Consider the following 21,873-nt stretch of genomic DNA (forward strand, 5'->3'; position numbering starts at 1 on the left):
TTTTCTGACGCCACGCCACACATCCCAGTCGACTTGAAGTCTGCAAGCCTGGCCACACCGGCGCGCTCGTTCACGCGCTGCTGCAGGCACGAGCTTGGGTTCTTTAGCATGGCTGGCGTTTGGCTGACATCAGGAGCTAGCTAAGCTACCTAGTCTGGAACCTTTTTATTTTGGTTCATGATACTTTTGTCCTTTTTCATTTGTTTGTTAGTATTATTATCATTATTGCATGTTTGTTTGACTTTGTCTAGTGGTAGAATTGTACTGTATTGCTGTCGGATGCTCCAGCTAAAGAGTTTCAGGCCTACCTTAATCAATCTGGCCGTTGAATAATGGTGAACATGTACCTATAACCGTTGTAGCGATAAACCTATATCCGTACACTGAGACTGGCTGCCGCCTGCATGTCTATCCATCCCCTTTTTCTGCCATCACCGCATGCAGATGTCACTTGACTCCCATCTTGGCCGATCTCTTCCCTGGACAGGCACCAAGCAGGCATCTTTCACCATTCGTTCACACCTGCGTGCTTGCCATTTTCACTAGTACAGTATAGGTAGGGACTGTCACTCGAGGCCGCGCGGGTTTTCTGTTGTTTTGGTGGCAGTGGGGACAACACAACACACCACACCACACCACAAGACAGTACTTGTACAGTACAGCACAGCACCAACTGGGCGCTAGGCCGACAGGGGTCCGATGTGTGAGCCGCCCTCCACTCCAGTCCGTCGGTTTTCTTTTTCTTTTTCCTTTTTTTAGCAGGGACGTCCATTCTTGCCCGCCGTTCTCCATCCGCACCCTGACTCCAAGGTGGCTCCTGGTTGGCTCCTGTTGTCCTTACCCTTTTTGACTTTTCCACCCGATGCTCGCCGCCCCCCTTTTACAGACGTCTCTTCGCCTTTCCCTCTTCTTCTCGTCTCGTCGTGATCGCCAGCCCACCACACGTTTCGACCGTTCTGTTTTTTTTTTCTCCCCTCCTACCCCCTTCAATCCTTTTATTCTTCTTTTGCTCACCTCAGTCAATCCTTTGATATCAAATTAATTTTTCCTAGCCACGTCTGGATCCCGTCACTCTCTCCGGGATACCATTTCATTCCTTGTCGGCTTCATCGACTCTTCGCGAATATTAACTACCGTGAGGCTCCATTATACGAGGCCCCCTGTAGTCAATACTGTCATTCGACATTGTTGCCTGTCCGTCTCTTTGCTGGACCAGCACCACGCTCCTTCAGCTTTGGAACGAGAAAGGATAACTGCCTACCTGCCTAACCACCACAATACTCCCTATTCCCTATCAACAACAAACCCTCGATCCCGAACGAACTACTCTACGTGCTGGTTACGACACATCGCCTCGGATCTATCAGGAACTTGGGAACACCTAATAAGAGCTGTTTGAAAGTTGGCACTGGAAGCAACCGGCCCAATTTGACCTTCAGCCCTCGACCGCCGTTTACTTTCACACGCTTGATATCGCAGTTTCGACGCGCAACAAATGGCTACTGAGGTTAATATGCCCATGGGCCCCGTCTCTCTAGGCGAGGCCGGCTCTCTCAAGATTGAAACTGGCTCCAACATGGAGGTCTCGATCCCATCACCCGTCTCGGCCGCCCCTGGCGAGCTCAACGAGACACCATCGCCCTCAACGCCCGCCAACCCGAACTCGGCTTCTCGCCGCCCGCCGCGAAAGAGCACCCTGACGCAACAGCAAAAGAACCAGAAGCGCCAGCGAGCTACCCAGGACCAGCTGACGACCCTGGAGCAGGAGTTCGCCAAGAACCCTACACCCACAGCAACTGTTCGTGATAGGATAGCTGAGGAAATCAACATGACCGAGAGGTCTGTCCAGATTTGGTTCCAGAACAGGTAAGATCCCTGTCTCAGTCGATGGTTTTGATTTAGAGCTTTGCTAACCATTTCACACACGATTCAGGCGCGCCAAGATCAAGTTGATGGCCAAGAAGAGCCTGGAGACCGGCGAAGATATTGACAGCATACCGGAGTCGATGCGCACGTATCTCGCTATGCAGGCTATGGAGTCTGGAAAGGGATTTCCTGGTGCCTTCCTCGGCCGTGGCATGATGCCATATGGCCATGGAAACATGCTCATGGCGGGAGAGCAGGGCGGGCCCAGCAAAGTTGGTAAGTCTAAAACACAATGCACGCGATACACGCAACGGGTTCATCGGTGATGCTAACCGGCCGCAGTGATTCACCATCTTACTTGCCGCTCCCTGAGCATCGGAAAGTGGACACGTGTTGGTCAGAACACAATGGATCTCATTGTTTTCTACTCGCCCGACAAGTGCACCATGACCTACTACATCAACAACGAGCAAGCAGGTTACAAGATCGAGTATCACTTCTCTTGCATCAAGAGTATATGCGTAGAGAACGCCGATGACCCAACCAAGGTCGGAGGCATCGTCATTGAGCTGAACCGACCCCCGAGCTTCTTCATGGACCAGTCGCCAACCTCGAATGGCTTCTTCCAGTGTGGCGACTTTACCGAGGACCAACAGGCATCTCAATGTCTCGTCCACCACCTCGGCGGCAACCCCAAGGTGCTCAGCGGTCAGCTCGCCAAGCTTGTATCCCTCGACTCGTTCATGAACCGTCACAACACGATGGCCTACCACCCCGACCCGATGGCTCACGGTGGCATGCCTGTGTCTGCTCCAGTCTCACCCACCAACAGGCCATCATCCCAGCCCAACTTTGCGCAACCGCATGTCGGATTATTCCAGGAGTCCCAGTGGGGCATCTCACCAGCACACCATGTTATGCGTGGTCCTGGCCACAAGAGACAGCGTAGTCGCTCCGTGCCGATCGCCGTCGACTTTTCCATGCTGCAAACCCCGATGCCTTCATTCTATATCCAGCACCCTGGAGAGGCTCAGCCGCAGCCGCATAGCCCCAACATCTATGCTCCAGTGCCTCAGCAGCCGCACGCTCTTTCGCCTACCGGCCCTGGCCTGCGCATCGATACGCAAGCTGGTTTTGGACTCGATATGCGCCAATATCCCATGTCGGCAACAACCGCTCCTTCACCCTCGGAGTACAACAGCCCGTCTTTCTTTTCCCAGCCGCCTGAGAACACCCCGCTACCCGCGTCCAACTTCAACACGCCCTACAGCAGCACTTTCCTCTCGCCCATGATGAACGCTACGAACCTGAATGTTCCCCAGTCAGTCTCGCCTATCTCGTTCTCTGGTGGAGACCCGGCAATTGTCGATCAATCCCCTCCCATGTCCATGCTGGGCCGCAGCGCCTCGGCCGACATTTATCACGGCGGCGACTCGTCGGCAATCTCGGATGATGGCCACAGTCTGAACGACATGTACTCTAAGCATGCCATCACCCTGCCAATGCACCCTCCTCATTCGCCCGCTTTCGTTGAGCCTAGCCAGGCCGAGCTTGACATGAACCAATTGGTCCAGTTCGATACGGTTGACCCGTCCAGCCTGTCTCCCGAGAGCGTCCACCAAGGCATTGGTGGTCAATAAGCTGGTCGTGGTCTGGACCGACTGAGCATTCTTTGCTTTAGACAATTCAGACTGCATACGGCTGCTGCTTGAAAGCGCCGAGCCAGTAAAAGTTGAACTATGGCTAGCCCTAGGCGCTTTTCTGCAGCCTGGAGCGACATTTGAGGTGGTGAGGGAGTTTCATTTAAAGACAGGATATGACGCATATACCCAATCTGGCGCGATTTCATTAATGGGAGGAACGGTTACTGGCTTTTTCGCAATTTCCATTTGATTCTTTTGACCTCTTCTTTTTCTGGTATATACATTCTGGCGTTTTTCTGGCATCTGGACAATTCCTCTTCCCAGTTCGAAAAAGACTTCTCATCCCGATGTACTTTGGCTCCCACGGTGCGGCCGAGTATCAAAACATTCGCAGCTTTCTGCGCGGATGCTTTTTGATAGGCTGTACTTTTCGTTCGCCTCTTTTTTTTTTTGCCCGTTCTTTTCCTTGTTCGGTACGATGTTGACTTTCCTTGATTCTCTTGGGCATACGACGGGCCCAGGCGGATGCCTGCGCACCATTTTCCAAAAAAACAAAATTTTCTTACTTTTTCTGAAGGAGTGAGGCGGACTTTTCACTTGTTTATAAACCATCGAAAAGGGTGGAGACCACCTAGTTCTAGTATCGCATCATCGCTCGCCTCTTGGATGGCGACACTTAATATTTATATCAGTTCGAGCAAATACTTCCTTGCGCAAGGATACGACTGGGCGCTTTGGCAAGACGCATCGTGATTGTTAGCTGCTGGGCTTTGTCTTCTCCACGTGATGTCTGAGCGTCCGGGGAGAATTCAATGTCTGACCTCCGATTGCTTTACCGTTTGGGAGTCGGTTGGCATTGCGGGGCTAAAGGTTTGGGAGAAGTCCATAGCTTTCCAACTGCATTCGAAGTTTCTCAGGGGTTGTATGGATGTTTGTTTGCCGGCCAACATGCAATCAACTGTCTTCATTTTTTTTTTCTTTTTTTTTTTTTCTCAGCTTTAATTCTGCGGGGAAGATTAGCTTCGGCAGTAATCAAAGTACTTTGTGAATTAAACATACATACCTTATCTGGCAGTATCGGTGGGATTATAATAGCATTGAGAATATTCGGACGACGGCATCTATAAGAAAGTATGCAGGTTGGTAGGGAAGTTACTAATCAATATACTGGGTACCTACCTAGGTAGGTAATACGATATGCAGGTTTAAAGTCTATGACGCTAAAGTGAAAAGTCGCAACAGACCAGCTCGTTCAGTTCATCAGTTCAGAGACGGCGTGGTGAAGAGAAACAATCCGACGTTACGCACGTTCAATTTGTTCCATTAGCCACGAGCGAGCAAACCATGGAGACGATAACTACCTAGGTAGGCACATAAGGTGAAACACCGAATCAACGGGCTTTTTGGGGGCTCAAACTTTTTTTTGTTGCTCGGCGAAGGGAAGCGCGCTCGAGCTCAGATTGCTACGGAAGCCTCGGTGCCAACGCTTGATCGACCAGCTTGGCAGTGGTAGAGTGCAGGTATATTGGCACATGGAAGACGACCTCGAACGACATTTCTCATAGAGGTGGGTGGGTAGGTCGCCAAGAGTATGTGTTTGTGCTGCGCCTCCTTGGGGTTACGAAATCAGCCCAAGAATCAAAAAGAGGGAATTAATTGATTCATCATCCCCTCCATCTCAGAAGACCTTTAGGGTAGCTTTTTTTTTCTTTCTCTTTTTTTTTTCAACTCTTCGGATGACCTCGGTCTCTTTGTAAGCATTGTCTCCCCTCCTTCTCTTCTCCTCTTATCGTCGTGGAAGTTACCGAACACTCTTCTTCTGCACCGACGCATCGGAACCGGAGATCAGTCTTAACCCACCGACTAGCGGGCTCCCGGCAATCTGAAAAGCTCGGGCTGACTCGTTGGGTTGCTCGATCGGATTTTAGCGCTCTACCCCGCCCCCGTCGTTCGAGGTAATACCCAGCTCCCAACACGGCAGCTGGTGGATTCAGACGTCATTTATCCTGGGTACTAGAAGTTTAATGTGAGGCTGCTTAGCGTTCGTTGAATGCGCTCTCCTTCTTCAGCTACCCTTCTACAACAGGCGCGGTTCTAGAATTTGCCGCTTCTTTCCACAGTGTCGCGCGGACGGCGTGTATTTTTATTTTTATTTTCTAATTTTGTGTTTGTGTCAATATTACTACTGTACGAATAAGGCATTTCTTCTCGTACTCTTATCATCTCCGATTTTTCCCCCGAGCACGAAGCCCATACATACATACATACGTACCAGTTTGCAACAAGCTCCCAAGAACCCGCATGGCGCGCCGTCGCTTGGACTTGATGCCATGTATTCTGGTGTCTCGAAGACGCTTCTGAAGTCTCAGAATCTGCATGATTATAGCCAGGTCTAACTAGTTGGTGCACTCGATTTTGCGCGCAGCGAACTTTTTGGTTGCTTGAGTCGCTATTACTCGTGACGCTGAATCCTGCAATAGCCGTCCAACCGAAGGCCGGGCAGAGGGGTTGAGAGAAGGTTCTGTCCGGAGTACGATAGGATCTAGCAATGGCGCCCCCACTGCAAGCTATAGGAGGGGATACCCGGATAGCAGCCACGCCGCAGAGTCGCAGACGGCATCTGCGCATAGCCGACGCCATCCATGGGACCTCGGACAGTGCGGCGGCCTTATGGCGCCGATACGTGACGGCCAACTTGGATCGCCTCGTCTCGGCGATGCCGTCTTTCCACCGGCCTGTCCCACCCAGTCGAGACGGCCGCCAGGTCCCGCTCGGGGCGCGCTGGCGGGACGGAGTCGAATTGCGCGACCAACGTAGCGGCAAGCCGTACGTCTCAAACTTTATTCGGTCGAGCCGCTACACGATTTGGGATTTTATACCGCGCCAGCTTCTTTTCCAGTTTATGAAGATTGCCAACTTTTACTTTCTCATCATCGCCATCCTGCAGCTGATACCAGGCCTCAGTCCCGTAGCATCATACACAACCGGAGCGCCGCTCATCGTCTTTGTTGCTTTCAGCATGGCAAAGGAGGGTTATGACGACTACAGGAGGTATAAGCTTGACCTGGTGGAGAACCGCAGCTCTGCATGGGTCCTGGACCCCAATGGAGCAGTGAAGACCCAAGTGGAGCGGTGCAAGAGGGGTAGGATTGGAGTGAAACGCTCCAGTAAGCGGGAGAGGATGAATGACGAGGCTGGCCGAGACTATGGTGACGGGACGGAGCTGCGTCAGATAGGCGAGGGTGGTCAGGCTAGCGGGAGCAAACATGACGGACACACCGACCACCACAGCACGGCCAGGCAGGACATTTGGTCGCAAGTTCAGTGGCAGGACATAAGAGTCGGGGACATTGTGCGCCTGCAGAGGGACGAGCAAGTGCCCGCAGACTTGGTTCTGCTTTCGGCCTCGGGCACGAATGGGATCGCCTACATCGATACTATGGCTTTGGATGGGGAGACGAACCTAAAAAGCAAACAGGCATGTCCCTTACTGGCAAAGCGTTGCGGAACCGTGGCAGGCATCTGTCACTGTGACGCCACGGTAATCGCCGAAGACCCAAATTTGGACATCTATTCCTTTGACGGCAGCGTCCGCGTCGGCGATAAGACGATGCCGCTGACCAGAGACCAAGTGGTGTTTCGCGGCTCCACGATGAGGAACACTCGCGAAGCGTACGGCCTCGTGATCAACTCTGGCGAGGAGTGCAAAATTCGCATGAATGCGCACAGGAGCGCACGTGCCAAATACCCGGCCATGCAGGCCGTCACGAACCGCATCGTTTTATTGCTTATCGTTGTACTTGTCATGTTGGCTGTGGGTCTCAAGATTGGCAACGATGAGTTCGAGGCAGAGTTCGGCCCAACCAACTGGTACATGTTTGGCGTCCGCTTGACAGTCAGCGAACAGGTCTTTGGCTTCATAATCCTCTTGAACACTCTGATCCCGTTGTCTCTATACATAAGTCTTGAGGGCATCAAAATTGGCCAGCTTTGGATGCTGCAGGACATCGAAATGTACGACGCCGAAAGCAACACGCCAATCGTTGCCAATACCACCACCATCATCGAGAACCTGGGCCAGGTGAGCTACATATTTTCTGACAAGACTGGCACCTTGACGGAGAACGTGATGCGCTTCCAGAAGCTGAGCCTCGGTGGCTATGTATGGAACCACGACATGGGCATCAGCGACGAAGCCCCGGAGACCGAGCTTGAAACCCGGGGGCTGATGCAACATCTGCAATACAACCCCGAAACGCCCCTGTCAGAGAAGGCGCTGCACTTTGTACTCTGCATGGCATTGTGTAATACCTGTTTACCCGAGACGACCGACAAGGGCGATATCGAGTACCAAGCTGCCTCACCAGACGAGCTAGCTTTGATCAATGCAGCCAGCGAGTTGGGCTATGTTGTGATAGATCGCGACAGCGAAACCATCAAGCTGCAGCGCCCGGGGAGTGGCAACAATGACGATGTAGATCTTGGTACATATACTATCTTGGATGTCATTGAATTCACCAGCGATCGCAAACGAATGTCGGTCATTCTGAGGACTCCCGAAGATCGCATATTATTATTGAGCAAGGGAGCAGACAGTGCTTTGCTACCACGGCTAAGGCTGAAAGAGTTGGTCGATCGAGTGGCAGCTGCCGTCAACAGACGGATGAACAGGCGGCGAAGCATGCGGATGGAGTCGGCTAAGAAAATGTCCGGTCCGGCCAGGCCGAGCTCGATCGGGGAATGGTCAGAATCTGGATTACATGATGAAACTATCTCCTCGGAAGTTGCAATGCTTCCAGACGCGGATATCTTTGAGGCATGCTTCAGGCACATGGAGGACTTTGCTTCCGAGGGACTACGCACGCTGCTGTTTGGTTACCGTTATCTTGAAGAGGCAGACTACACAGCTTGGAAACGAGAGTATCACGAGGCAGAGACGAGTCTGGTCGACCGTCAAGCTCGCATCGACTCGGTAGCTGAGAAGATTGAGCTGGAGCTGGAACTTGCAGGCATCACTGCGATTGAGGATAAGTTGCAGGATGGCGTGCCGGAGACCATCGACAAGCTTCGGCGTGCCAACATCAAGGTTTGGATGTTGACTGGTGACAAACGCGAGACGGCAATCAACATTGGACATTCTGCCAAGATCTGCCAGCCCTATTCCGATATATTCATACTGGATGCTTCAGCAGAAGGGTCACACATCGACGAAACAATGGCCGGAGTGTTGCGTGAAGTCAAGGACGGAGCCATCGAGCACTCGGTTGTCGTCATTGATGGACTGACTCTGACCGAGGTGGAGAAGTCCAAGACCTCCAAGGATCTCTTTTACGATCTTTTGACTCGAGTCGATGCCGTCATCTGCTGCCGAGCATCGCCGGCCCAAAAGGCGGTGGTAGTACAATGCATCCGCGACAAGGTCCCAGGGTCCCTGACGTTGGCTATAGGCGACGGCGCCAACGACGTTGCCATGATCCAGGCGTCGCATGTCGGTATCGGAATCTCAGGAAAGGAGGGCCTCCAAGCCGCGAGGATATCGGACTACTCCATCGCGCAGTTCCGCTTCCTCCAGCGGCTTCTGCTCGTGCACGGGAGGTGGAACTATGTCCGGACCAGCAAGTACATCCTCGGCACCTTTTGGAAGGAGATCGTCTTCTACCTGAACCAGGCGCTCTTTGCGCGCTACAATGCCTACACGGGCACGTCGCTCTTTGAGTCGGCGAGCTTGACCGTTTTCAACGCCCTCTTCACCCTGCTCGCCGTTGTGCTCATGGGTACCTTTGAGCAGGACCTCTCGGCCGAGACCCTTCTGGCCGTCCCCGAGCTCTACGTCCTGGGACAACAGGACAAGGGGCTCAACTTTGTAAAGTACTTTGGCTGGATGGTGCTCGGCGCCACAGAGGCCCTCGTCATCTTCTTTACGGTTTTTGCTGCGTACTCGCCGATTTATTCCGACGATGACACGACCATATACCCGATTGGAACCGCCGTGTTTACGGCTGTTGTCATTTTTATTAACATCAAAATGCTGTATGTCTCACACTTTTTGCAATTTTTTTTTCTATCTCATTATTTTATCACCGACTTTGGAAATCACAAGTGAGTATGGCCATTGGACTAACATGCTGCAACGATAGCCTAATCGAGATGCATCACAAGACCTGGATCGTCCTAGGTGGATTCTTCATCACCGTCACGGGCTGGTTCGTCTGGAATTTGTTCTTGTCGCTCGTGTACGCTCGTAGCATCGGGCCCTACACGGTCAGGGGGTCTTTCATTCACGGGTTCGGGCGCATGCCGAAGTGGTGGCTGGCTGTCGTCGCGGCGCTGATGGCGGCTCTCCTAATCGAGCTGATGGTCAAGAGCATTCGAAGAGTCTACTTCCCATCCGACACCACCATTATGCAGGAGATGGAGGCAGAGCAGCGTCGGAAACAGAGTCAAGATGCCAAACGGCATCAGGAGGAGAGGGCGCAAGAGGAGGGCCGATCATGATCATGAGGTATTTATAACGTTTTATGTAGATATATGCTTATAATATACGGAACACAGTACATCAGTTCTAGCCTGCTAATACGAAGAAGCTTCACCTCGCCTAATCCTTTGGTTCATTTGTTGACAAGACTGGCCACCCCAGTAACAGATTTTAATCCGTTCAACCTGAGAAAAAGTATGCATCGAGTTTGCAGTGCAATGTTAAAGATGGACAGGACTTCAATCCAACATCAGTGATCCTCCCGTTCTCTTTCATCCCCTTTTTCAACTTGGGTGCACCTATATCACGAGAGCACACCCAATAAAACGACACATTGACAGAAGACTACACGTGCGCAAGTCCTAAAGAAGAAATGGTCTCAAGGCCGGCAGGCCCTTCGTAACTGACTTAGCGTCAAGTGATGCACATAGGAATTAATCAAGGGTGGTGTATGTCAAGTACGTTTTGGTTTTGGGACCGGAGCAGCATTCTCGGACTCAGGTACAGGAGTGGGGACTTCTTGCACCGTGGGAAGTCTGTTGGCGTTTGGCTCTGAAGATGCCGTCTGGGGAGGCATTTCGTCAGCCGACAGTCGATGGGGTGCAGGCGCCGGGGAAGCAGGTTTGGCTGCCGAAGCGTCGTAAGTTAGGCCGAGAGCATCGCCAAGGGTCCTGAACAAGCTACGCTGGTGGTGGTGAATCTGCGGCGACTGCCTCGATGGTACCTCTGGAGGCGCAGGAAGATTCTTGTCGGCATCGCGCAAGACTTTGACGGCTTTCAGAGCCGCGCTGGACTTGCGATGAGCCGTTTCGGCAGCCTCGTTGGCGATCCGGGCCTTCTCCTCGGCGGCAAGAGCGAGCGAGTTGAGGCGTGAGGCAATGGCGACGGCCTGCTGCGTCTCCTGGTTTGTAGCGCTCTCGATCAGGCTGTGGCGGCGTGAGGCATTCTTGGCAGCGTGCCGGGCCTTGTCGGTCTGAAGGTCGGCCTGCTCGGCCAGGGACCTTAGGCGCTCCGCCACTTCGGGCTGTTCCTCGGGACCGGCCTCAACCTGGCTCATCACGACTTCGTGGGCCAGACTGTAACGGCGGACGGCCTCTTCGGCCTCCGTCTGGGCCCGCTGGGCATCCAGTTCGGCTTGGTCGGCCAGATCCCTGAGACGGGCGGCCACGTACGCCATCTCGACCGTCTCGCGGCCAGTCTCACGCTCCGTCAGGGCTTTGAGGCGCTCTGCGGCGGCTGCAGCCTTTTTCTGCTCCTGCTGAGCATGCGAAAAGCGGGCCTCCTGGTCCTCGGCCCGGTTGAGACTGTAGCGCGTCTGATTCAGCTCAGCCTGGAACGTAGAGCCCTCGTCTGACCGCTTCTCGCGCCTCAACTGCCTCCTCGTCTTGAAAAGGTCATCATCCAGGGGCTCGCAGCACGATGTCCGCCGCGACGCCGTTGTCTGTTGCTGCTGGTCCTCGGCGTGGTTCGGATGAGGTGTGGGGTAGCGAGTCTCGCTGAGAATCTTGTCGGCGTAGACGAGCTCGCTGGCAGAGAGAGGGCGGTGCTTCTTCTGGTGGTAGTAATCCTCTTCTGCCTGTCCGGGTCCCTCATAGTGTCGGCGGCCATGGTGACCGAATAGGTGATTGCAACAACCCATCTTGTGGCTGTTGGTTGGGCAGGGGTGGGGAAAGTATGTTTATCCGCTAAAGTTTTAGAGAAGATGAACTCTTGGTGAAGGGATGAGCGTGTTGGAATTTAGGAATCTTTTGTTGCTAGGACTAGTGACGATGTTGTGCTGCTAGACTAGACTAGAACTAGATAATGAGAGAATATTGATGGAACGAACAGTCATCCGAGTGCCGTTCTTTCTTTTTGGGATTGAAGTTTCGGAGATCTTAGATGGTTAGAGATGAGGAATTGTTCAGATGTTTGTTGATTATTGTTTATTGAAACAGGGCGTGTGACAATTGACATATATTCGCTCTCTAGGTACATACCTACCTACCTGCCTACCCACCTTAACCTACCTAACCACCTTATCTAGGTGGGTAGGCATGTTTGTGCTTGGGAGACATCAATGCCAATCACCGACAAGGAAGGAGATGCCCAAAGATTGGCGACAGGACTGGCAATCAAGCAAGAGAGGGAAGTAGCGGATGTGTACCTTGCGAATCTCCAGCAGATCGGCAAGTATTGTGTACCGTTCCTTCTTCTTTGTCGAAACAAACCGGAACAAAAAGAATGACTGATCTGGCAGTCACGAACGACTTTGACCACGATCTTCGAGAGACATCTCTCTATCCTGTGTGGAAGGTAAACTGCCATCTGCAGGTATGATAATTTGACCAAGGTCTCCTACTTTCAAAGAGATTTAAGCATTCATGAGAGCCACCTACAGTGCAGGTAAAAGCTATACGTGTCATCAGCAAGTCTCCATGGCGATATATTGGTCCTATGTTTGTGTGTATAATGTTTCGCAACGCGTGCCGTCTACGGTAGTAATACGTGGTAGTAACGGCAGCATCAAGCATCAAGGGGGTTATTTACAAGTCTTCAAGCCAATGGTAAACAATGCACACCACTCAGTATCTTGAAGTTTAGCTTCATATCCACATGGCTGATTCAGGGCATTCGCAGTTTATGATCAGAGGAGTAAAGCTTGTTATGAGTACACATCTTCCTCAAGTCACCGAGGCCCCATGTGGATGGTTCGTACGGAATGGTCGGTTGATGGAAGGTGCGGTGCAAAGTTGGAAGTAATCTGAACAATACCACGCGCATTGCAGTTAAAAGCTGGAACCGAAGCATGATTATCGGGAGTTGTGCGTTCCGAGACCGAGGTTGCCCTCCCCATTCCTGGTAGGTAGGCAGGCAGGCAGGCCGCTTTGATTACCGGAGGTGGAAACAGAAATTCAGAAATCGGAGCCCGACTGTGGCGACTTAGTCGCAGCTTGAGTCAAAGAGGTAACGTGTACCAAAAATAAAAAGAGCGGAACTGAGCTAGAACCATAGCAGTAAAGCATATGACGACGCTAGGGCTGTCAGCATCACGTCACTTAAAAGTAAATTTAGGTAAGGGCAGGACACAAAGAAACGTGAGGAGCTGGCTTCTCAACAAGTCAGGATAGAAATTTAGATATCAGAGGTGCGTCAAATTAGGTATATCTCAGTAAACATGTAGTTGACTGTTGAAGCCATCCGCAAGGCTTTGTGGTCTATGCCGCCGTCTTCGAGTTGTACTTTTCATTTACAGGTCATAGTGGTTCTAATCTGGGTTAGAAAATTAAAAGAAATCCAACCTGCTGCCCATTTTTCGTTTTCGCCATGATGACATGTGACTTACACGCTGCTGCTCTTGGATTATTGACTCGTGCTGGAGAGTCTTTGGCCTAGGTCTAGATCAAAAAGTTGAGGCATGTTTTGAAATCCATAAGGTACAAACTTTTCATAATGTACTTACTTTCCTAATTTCTTTTTTTTTAGAAAACCTGTTGGGTGGGAGAATAATCGTCAGAGGCGAGTACGAAAAAAAAAACGATAACCTGTTTCGTGGAAGGTAATCGCTGGCTTATTTTTTGAACAGTATCAACCGACGGGACTCGCATTTACGAGTTACTATTTCATTAGGTATAGAGCGAGACAGTAGCAATAAGCAACCCCGAAGTCTCGAGTAATGTCAGTCTGAATCCAGAATCCTCTCCAGAATGAACTCGTGTCAAGGGAGAGATTAGATAGGCAGGCAACATCTTGATTGGTATTCATCAAAGAAAAAGACATACAGAGTGGAAAGCACATGCACGCCCATGGCGATGCTTCGGTGTGATTTGCCAAGCCTTCTTTTTCCAAGATACACTCGATCGGTGTCGAGCTTATCGCCTACTTGTTCTAACAAGGAAGAATTCCACTGGCCATGCGTAATAGAATGGAGAATAGCCCAGAAGCTTATGATAGATCGGGCGATTAAAAAGGAAAATGAAAAGATGAGGGAAAAAAACAAGGCTCGGACGGCGAGGATTGGCTCATCAGTCGAGATGGTCTTTAGACGAGCCGAAACAAACATAGCACTGTAGCACTGTAGTAGAATACAAAAGAAAAGACCGCAAACAATTCCTTCCTTCTGCCAGCCCCAGAGCAACGTCATCCCTTGTACAGCTGAAAAAGTCAGACCAGAGGCTTGAGATCAGAGTTATTATCGTCACTGCAGAGCTTCAGGCCCAGAAGATCGGACTGACGAACCTTGTGAAGGGCCCTCACAAACCTTCCAGGTCATGCTCCTCACTGGCGGCGATTACTGGCCGTGGCACCCGAGAAGGCTGTACGTCACCGGCCCGTGGTGGGCAAGCGAGATTGTATAGTAGTAGATACAAATAGGACTCAGACCCTGTGTTTTCTTTGATGAAGGGGAGAAAGTCCGACAATTCACCAGCTCACCCATAAGCCATTCTATTCGCTTTCTTGCTCAGTGAGACTCTGAGAAGATTCAAACAAAAAAAAAGAAACAAGAAGAAACACCACCCCAAAAAAGACCCTCAAAGCAATATAACCATGTATCTCTCCGTGGCAGCTCTCCTGGCACTCTTCGCCACCGCCGGTGCGGTACCAGTCGACACTGAAACAACCCTCCACTCCATCTTGAACTCGACGCTGTCAACCAACAGCACTCGAGCACAGAACAACACCAACTTCTTGAGCCTGAGCACTCGTAGTCTCAATGACACCTCTGCGTCGAACCACACGACATTCTTGCTGAACATTACGAACAACAACTAAGAGCAGCCGGCAGTCGATGTAAGCAGTGAACTCCCCCAAGATAATTTCTTCCGCGAAACAGCTATTTCACCTGAGTGTTAAAAGCAATTTACTGACTCCAAATCAGCTAGCTGTCAAGTTTTACAGGGCCTAAAAGTCGGGTTGGATGAGTGAAACGAAAAGAAAAGGGGAAAATGGTTGGAAGTCGTATTGGTGCCTCTCTTTACATTCACATTGACAGGAATATTTTCTTGTGTCGTCAGAGCAGGGGGGACTGTCTCACTTGAAAAAAAACCCCCAGATCAACGGAGGAGGCGCACTAGACCTTGCCCACAGTCACATCGTTAAAACATCAATGGGCTGGACTGACCCATATACCTTTCACATATTTGAAATAGTGTATATATGCAGAACGCCATGACTAGAGCCTAGTTTCGAAAAACAAAACACGGAATGCAATGAACAAAAAGAGAAAAAAAAAAGCTTCGTGAAGACCTTTACTCAACGGCACCAACTTTGCCTCCTCTCCTGAGCCCCAAGAACGTGATGACCGGGACCAATGCTGCTGCCCCAAACATGAGCCAGAACGCGGCGTGATAACCGGCGAGCGTTGCCTCGATGGCGAGTGGTGACGGCAAGTATTGTGGCCGGGCTGTTAGGGGTGGTTCCATCGCGTTCCCGACGCCACCGGACCCGCGATAGCTGCGAGCGACGGCAGACGAGACGACGGCTGTGAGGCCCAGGCCGACCGAGTTGCCCACCTGCGACACGGCGTTGAACACAGCGCCCGCGAGGGACTGGGATCGACCGTCGTAGACTCTTGAGATTATAAGGTTGGAGACGGTGAATAGCACTGCTCAGGAGTGTGAATAAGTTAGAATTCATATGCTAATTTTTCAATGAGTTGTTCGTTTCCCGCCTCCCCCCTAAAATTCATGCTTTTTATGCTACAGCTTTTTGTCCATTCAGGGCAGAGAAAGCAGACTGAATTGACCGAAGAAAAGTTCAACTCACCATCAGGGTGCAGCGGCGACAAGAGCATAGCAAAGAATGCACCCTTCCAATAACCCCAACCAGGTCTGACCAGGGCCATAATGAGAGGAGAGAAGAGACTAAAGATGGCCGATACGACTACCAGCCACCTGACTTCGACTGTTTCCACTAGATATCCTGTAACCTATATTTAGATTTCATGTATCAGTATGACCACCCAGTCAAGACAAGAGAATACTTTCAAAAGGGCTCTTTACAATATTGGTAGCCGCTCCAACAAGCACCATGGGCAAGAACCGCAGCGAGGTCTGGAGCGCCGTGATGTGTTCGATGCGCTCAAAGTAAAGCGCCGAAAAGTACTGAAACGCATTAAAGACGGCCCACGTGAAGAAGACGGCGGCGCAGGTGGACGAGAAGGCTGCCTTGCGCCACAGGCTGTTTGGTATCAGGGCGGGCCGGTCCAGGCGCTCCTGCCGGCCCACCCACAGCGTAAAGGTTGGCAGCAGGAGGGCGGCGGCGACCAGCAGCGCAATGTTTTGCGGAGCCGCCATGCGGTCGTAGTCCTTGCTCACCACGCTGAAGACGTACGACAGGAAGCCCATCGAGGCCGAGATGGCCAGCGTGCCGGTCCAGTCGACGTCGTGCGCCAGGCGGGATAGGAGTGACCTGGATCTGCTGTTACGGTTGGTTGCACCGGCAGCAGTTACGGTGGCTTCTGTGGCCGCTTCTTCTTCTTCCTCTAGTTCTTGCTGCTCCTCTTCCTCCTCATCCCGTGGTGGCGACGGAAGCACTATCAATGCACAGATAGCGAGGACGGCGTTTATGCCACCCGAGATGTAAAAGCCAAAGCGCCAACCGACGGTATCAGTAAAAATGCCGCCGAGAATCAGTCCGGTCGAGTAGCCGAGCGGTTGGCCCATTCCCTGAAAGGCAAAGGCCATGTTGCGCCAACGACCGGCGCCGAAGCCGTTGGTTGTCAGGCTGACGGCGGTAGGGAGGCACATGGCAATGGAAACGCCCAGAACGGAGCGGAAGGCGATGAGCTGGGAGCCAGTGGAGCTGCGGCCGACGCCGAGGGTGAAGGCGGCGTAGAGGCAGGCGCCGGTGATCCAGACGCGCTTGGGGCCGATGATGTCGCCCACGGCGCCAAAGACGAGCAGGGTGCAGCCCGCGGCTAGCGAGTAGACCGAGGCGGGCCAGAGGAGCAGCGAGTCGTCGAGCCTTACGTCACGGGCCATGGTCGGCAGCGAGACGGTCAAAATCCCAGAGCCCATCGTGTTGAGGAAGCTCACGCCCGACAGGGTGGCGATGACGAGGCACGCGCGGAGTTTGCTCATTCCTTGATGACGGCCATGTGGGCTGACATTGTTGCCCGACGGCGATGGGGGTCCGGTGAATGATGCATTTCCTGTTGGTGAGGATTCGGCATAATTTGGTGGTGCTGATGCTGCGTGTCTTGCACTGTTTTTCGAAATGGTCTTTGTCGCTGGTGACAGCAAACCCAAGTCGGTCGGGCTGTCCGAGGAATTGGGTGCATGTACTGTTGTCGACGACCCAGCAGCGTCCTGCAGGTCCGGGACAGCCGCTACGGCCGTCATGATTAGGGGGGACCTTATGGTGCTCTCTGTTATTGGGTGTTGGATGGTGTCACAGCAGAGAGGGTTAGGGTATAACTGCCTGGTTTAGCCCCTGAAATCATGTAAATGTGTAAATGAAAAAAAAAAGGGGGCTCGTTCAAACAAGGAAAATATTTGGGTTGACTTCTGCTCATTTTCGTCTTTGAACTTGGCACCAGAAGAGAAGAAAATTGTTTCTCCAAAGTAAACATTCTCAACCCGCCCTTGAAGTACTACTACATTTGGGGCAATATCAGCCCATGAGACAAATAAACCACAAAACGCCATATTGATTGGATTGGATGAAGCCCCATAATGCCTGCATCCCCATCTTGAAAATTCATTCGTTCATCCCATCGGATGCTGAAAATTTTTTATCAAGCCTCTATTTTCTGGGTTGACAGGGCATGCAAAAATTGGTTTCTGCTGTGCTACATGTCAGCGTGGCATAAAGAACACCCATATACACCTGCCAAAGACTGTCACGAGGAGTGCAGCCAGGTAGAGCCACAAATCTTTTGATAAGCAGGTCTGTATTGGTTAGACACCTGGCGTGCTGGACCGAGTGGGATGAGACGTAGGTATTAATGTATGCATGCATGTATGTTCCATATCCTTTTCTTAACTCCTCTTTGCAAAATCACAGGTGGGAAAATGCAGGGCTGCCTGCATTAATCGGGGATGCATAATCGTCTTTTGTTGTTTGGCAATCTGCAGTGTAACTAGAAACAACGGAAGCAGACAGCAGATAAGCTCCGTTGGAGGGTTAAGAACCCAAGACAAATTCATCTTGACGGAAATGTCATCACTCCCGAGCCATACCATAAATAATCTGGACGCCGGTCACTTTCAAAGATTGTACAGAACTGTACTGTGCTCGGAAACAAAAAAGAGAGAGAAAAGGGTGCATCTGGGGACGTCAAGAGGCTAAATTGACGCCTGTCTTAACCCACGGCGGCCGCGGCTGATAGTTGGTCGCACATGAGCGAAGTGGCTTTGGCATTCCACAAGAATCTGCTGTGATGATGAAATTTGGTATGACGTTGCCTGTCGAGAGACGTGCTTATATGTTCTGGCCCGCTTTCCAGACTAGAGAACTTCGGATGCGTTTCTTCAAGTGGTGTTCCCTCGTTGCTTACTTGGACTGGTTCTAGTCTAGTCTTGGTTTTGCTTGCTACATTGTATTATTTTACTTGTTCTGCTTTATAACATGATGAACATAATGTACGAAACATGCATAAACAACTGCCTTGAGACCACCCAGCCAATAAAACCTCAGAAAAGAAACCCATAACCAGGAAAAAGAAATCCGCCAAACGCCGAATTAATCCCGTCAAACATCATTAGTGACGATAACCAACACCCATTTTTGTATCCAATACACTTCCTCTGGTTAGGGGAGTCATTACAGCCCCCATACCAGCCTTCATTACCAACGACATTAGACGTAACAACACAGCCCAAAGCGCCCTCAACAGTAGTAGCACAGCATCAACCGCACCAACGCAACCATGACCATAAACAAGAACAAAAACGCCAAGGCGGTCAATATCCACCCCTGACGCGTGTTTTTGCGTTCAATCTCGACAAAGCTCTCGGTGGAAAAGGCCACGCGCGCGTATAGCGTCCGCCACCCGGCCGAGGGAAACCACACCTGCAGCGACTCCTCGATTGCGCGGCGCGCCCGCTTGGCCGCCGTCCCGCCGTGCCGCATCTCGCCGTAGTTGCGGAGCGCCAGCGTCGACATGACGGCCACGTCGGGCTGCCGTCGCGCGCTGTACGCCGACAGCCGCTCTGCCGTCGTGGTCGTGGTCGTCGGGGTGCTGGGGCTGCTGGCGTTGCGCCCGCCCTTTTCAGCCAGACAGGCACTCGTCGCCGGCGCCGGCGATGAAGGGCAGCACAGGTACTCCGTGAAGAGTATGCGGACGTCCTCGAGCCCGACGTTGAGCCCCTGCCCGTAGAACGGGACCATGGCGTGCGCGGCGTCGCCGACCAGCACGCACCGGTCGCCGTGGTTGACCTTTGAGACGCGCATGTCGTGCAGCGCCGAAGGCGTCGTCCGAGAGAACTGCTCTCGCAGCTCCGCCGCCGTCATCAGCTCCGGCACTATCCCGGGAAAGTGACGTTGGAAGAACTCGGTCAGGGCCATCTCGGCCGCCGCGTGGTCCTTGCCGCTGCCGGCACGAATCGCAAGGTCGTCAAAGACGGCCCGCGGCGCAAAGAGGTTGCAGGTGAAGCTGCCGTCGCGGTTGGGCATGGCCAGGAACATGAAGTCGGTTTCGGGCCAGATGTGCAGAGCGTCCGACGCGAGCCTCGGCTCCATGTGTACTCCTGGCCGCGCAGATATGTGGAACTCGCACCACCAAGTGTCCAGCCAGGTCTGCGTCAGGTTCATGTGCGTATACCTGGCCATCTGGTGGCGGACGGCAGAGTGTGCGCCGTCGGCCCCGATGAGCAGGTCGAACGTGACCCGCTTGTACTTGTGCTCTGCTCCCCAAGCCTCCTTGACCGTCGAGTCGGAGAAGATGGCGAAGCGAGCATTGAGGTCTGCGTGGACGAGCTTGCTGTTGAAGAAGATCTTGGTGTTGGGCAGCTTGCGGACACGTTCGAGAAGTATGTCTCGTAGTGTACCCCTGCTTACGACGTTGAGGTGCTGTTGGTTTGAGTGACGATACATGGTTAGCTTTTATGATTGGTTCTTTTTTGTGACCATGAAGACTGTGAAAAGTCTACACTATCCAAGTGTTCAGCTCACCTTTCCTCTCGTATCATATCGCATCCTCGTTGACTTTTGACAACTTATACTGCTCGCCTTGTGTACTTCACGCATATGAACCGCCAGAGTCCCCTGAACAACGTCACCGACCAGGTCGATGTCACCACTGTCTCGTAATGACTCGAACCCCCTATCGGACATTGTGAGGTTGATGGACTTGCCCAGCTGCCTGGTGACCTCGCTCTCCTCTAAAGCAGTGTCTACAGAATATAGTCAGTCTCGTGTAAAGATAACATGGCGAGCATTTATTTTCGAGGTCTGGATACAGCCAAAGTGAACAAAAAAAAACATGTAGCATCGTACCTCCACGGAGCTCGTATATCTCGACCTCATGGCCTCTCCTGGCCGCATAGATGGCTGCCAGTGCTCCCACGGGCCCAGCCCCGCAGATCACGATCTTCATGATTTCAGAGTATATAGTACTATAGGGAAGAGTGATGTATAGGTATGACAGTGTATCCCGTGATCTGCAACGGGTATATAAAACAAGCTCAGGGGTAAGTAGATGAGTGAGGCAGGTAAGGGTCCTGGGGATGCTTGAATCTGGGAAATGATCGACAAGCCCGAGATCGAGATGATGGCCCATGAGGCCGATGCCGATCCCTTTTATCACCGTCATCCTTCAAACATCTTCGCCAAATCTGTAGGGAAAAGGGTGTGGGATCTTTTGCTGCCAAGTCTTGGATTGTACCAGCCCCTGTTGCCAAACCCGGCCTTGAACAATATACGATAGCGTAAAGCTCCCTGCGAGATTTCCGAGCCGCCCTTCCCCATTTTTGGCCATTACCAAGCAATAGTCTCTGACTTGTCTCCTTCCTCATCAATCCTCGCGAGAGCTGCATAGATGCCGCGTGGATTGTAGACATTTGCGGTACATAGTCGAACCTCGCCCTCGTAATGCCCCGGCTTACTCCATCACCCCCATAAAAAGAAGGGCATTGGTTGTTTGTGGGAGCCGCCTCGGTCCACTAAGCCACATACAACTTATGACTCTTCCCGGTTTCTTTTTCCGCCGTCAGGTGGGAAAAGGGGGGACCCTTAGGGGTCCACTGTCGGTATTAGGCCGAAGGAAAAGGGTCTGAGCACAGAAGGGTCGCCGAAGCGGTGTGTATGGTTGATCCAGAAGACTGCCGTTTTGGTTGTAAGCCTCCGGGAGCACAAAAGGGGTGGGATGAGATGAAAGAATAATCATAAAATGCATCTTCATTCATACAAGGGAAAACAACAAAAAGCCATAAAAAGTAGAGGCTGAAGCAGTGGCGTCTCTGCCATACGTGACAGGTCCCCCGGCACCCGGTAATGATGGACGCACAAAGCCTTGTCGATTCTGTTCTTGGTTGATACTATGTCAGCGGTTTGATTCTGAGTAAAGGAAAAAAAGACTTTCTGTACCAATGGTAGAAAAAGAAAACCTATGACCGAGAGTCCGGGTAGACCGCGGCCTCGGGACCTAAAAAAAAGGCTTACGTTTATGTATTGCAGAAAATCGTGGTTGTGCTTCCGCCTGGTCCAGAACGGCTATGCTCTCAAGGCAGGAACCAGAAGCATGTATATCTTTCACTTCTCATGTTGTCGGGCTCTGCAAGCAATAGACCTCTATACAAAGGGCGAGCAACGTTACACGCATGCAGAAATACACATAGAGTACCTGCTCTGATAATTGCTAATCAGGTCAGCAGTCTCGTTAAGATCCGTATGTCTAAAGAGGGGGCTGGGGCTTACCGATGGCGTCTCCGAATACCGAGTATTTACGCAGCTTATATCCACTAGATT

At 51.9% G+C, this 21,873-nt stretch overlaps 6 protein-coding genes across 6 annotated transcripts; 3 read left to right on the forward strand and 3 right to left on the reverse strand.

Moving 5' to 3' along the window:
• Positions 1–806: 806 nt before the first annotated feature.
• PgNI_01479 (uncharacterized protein) lies at positions 807–4,515 on the forward strand. The gene is made up of 3 exons (XM_031121550.1): positions 807–1,866; positions 1,934–2,142; positions 2,209–4,515. The coding sequence occupies exons 1-3, from the start codon at positions 1,496–1,498 to the stop codon at positions 3,504–3,506; spliced, it is 1,878 nt and encodes a 625-aa protein (XP_030986286.1). The 5' UTR covers positions 807–1,495; the 3' UTR covers positions 3,507–4,515.
• A 710-nt stretch (positions 4,516–5,225) lies between these two features.
• Positions 5,226–10,104, forward strand: PgNI_01480 (uncharacterized protein). The gene is made up of 3 exons (XM_031121551.1): positions 5,226–5,535; positions 5,935–9,539; positions 9,647–10,104. Exons 2-3 carry the CDS (start codon positions 6,058–6,060, stop codon positions 10,002–10,004), a joined length of 3,840 nt encoding a protein of 1,279 aa, XP_030987037.1. The 5' UTR covers positions 5,226–5,535; positions 5,935–6,057; the 3' UTR covers positions 10,005–10,104.
• A 334-nt stretch (positions 10,105–10,438) lies between these two features.
• On the reverse strand, positions 10,439–11,623 carry PgNI_01481 (uncharacterized protein; the record flags this gene model as incomplete). Its single annotated transcript, XM_031121552.1, has 1 exon — positions 10,439–11,623. One exon carries the CDS (start codon positions 11,621–11,623, stop codon positions 10,439–10,441), a length of 1,185 nt encoding a protein of 394 aa, XP_030987038.1.
• A 2,888-nt stretch (positions 11,624–14,511) lies between these two features.
• Positions 14,512–14,736, forward strand: PgNI_01482 (uncharacterized protein; the record flags this gene model as incomplete). The annotated part of the gene is made up of 1 exon (XM_031121553.1): positions 14,512–14,736. The coding sequence occupies one exon, from the start codon at positions 14,512–14,514 to the stop codon at positions 14,734–14,736; it is 225 nt and encodes a 74-aa protein (XP_030987039.1).
• A 379-nt stretch (positions 14,737–15,115) lies between these two features.
• PgNI_01483 (uncharacterized protein) lies at positions 15,116–17,441 on the reverse strand. Its single transcript, XM_031121554.1, has 3 exons — positions 15,966–17,441; positions 15,730–15,892; positions 15,116–15,568 (listed from the first exon to the last, which is right to left on the reverse strand). The coding sequence occupies exons 1-3, from the start codon at positions 17,304–17,306 to the stop codon at positions 15,213–15,215; spliced, it is 1,860 nt and encodes a 619-aa protein (XP_030987040.1). The 5' UTR covers positions 17,307–17,441; the 3' UTR covers positions 15,116–15,212.
• A 1,354-nt stretch (positions 17,442–18,795) lies between these two features.
• PgNI_01484 (uncharacterized protein) lies at positions 18,796–20,503 on the reverse strand (the record flags this gene model as incomplete). Its single annotated transcript, XM_031121555.1, has 3 exons — positions 18,796–19,977; positions 20,080–20,300; positions 20,404–20,503. 3 exons carry the CDS (start codon positions 20,501–20,503, stop codon positions 18,796–18,798), a joined length of 1,503 nt encoding a protein of 500 aa, XP_030987033.1.
• Between the last annotated feature and the right edge of the window lie 1,370 nt (positions 20,504–21,873).

Source organism: Pyricularia grisea (assembly GCF_004355905.1).
Source record: "Pyricularia grisea strain NI907 chromosome Unknown Pyricularia_grisea_NI907_Scaffold_1, whole genome shotgun sequence".
NCBI classification, from domain to species: domain Eukaryota; kingdom Fungi; phylum Ascomycota; class Sordariomycetes; order Magnaporthales; family Pyriculariaceae; genus Pyricularia; species Pyricularia grisea.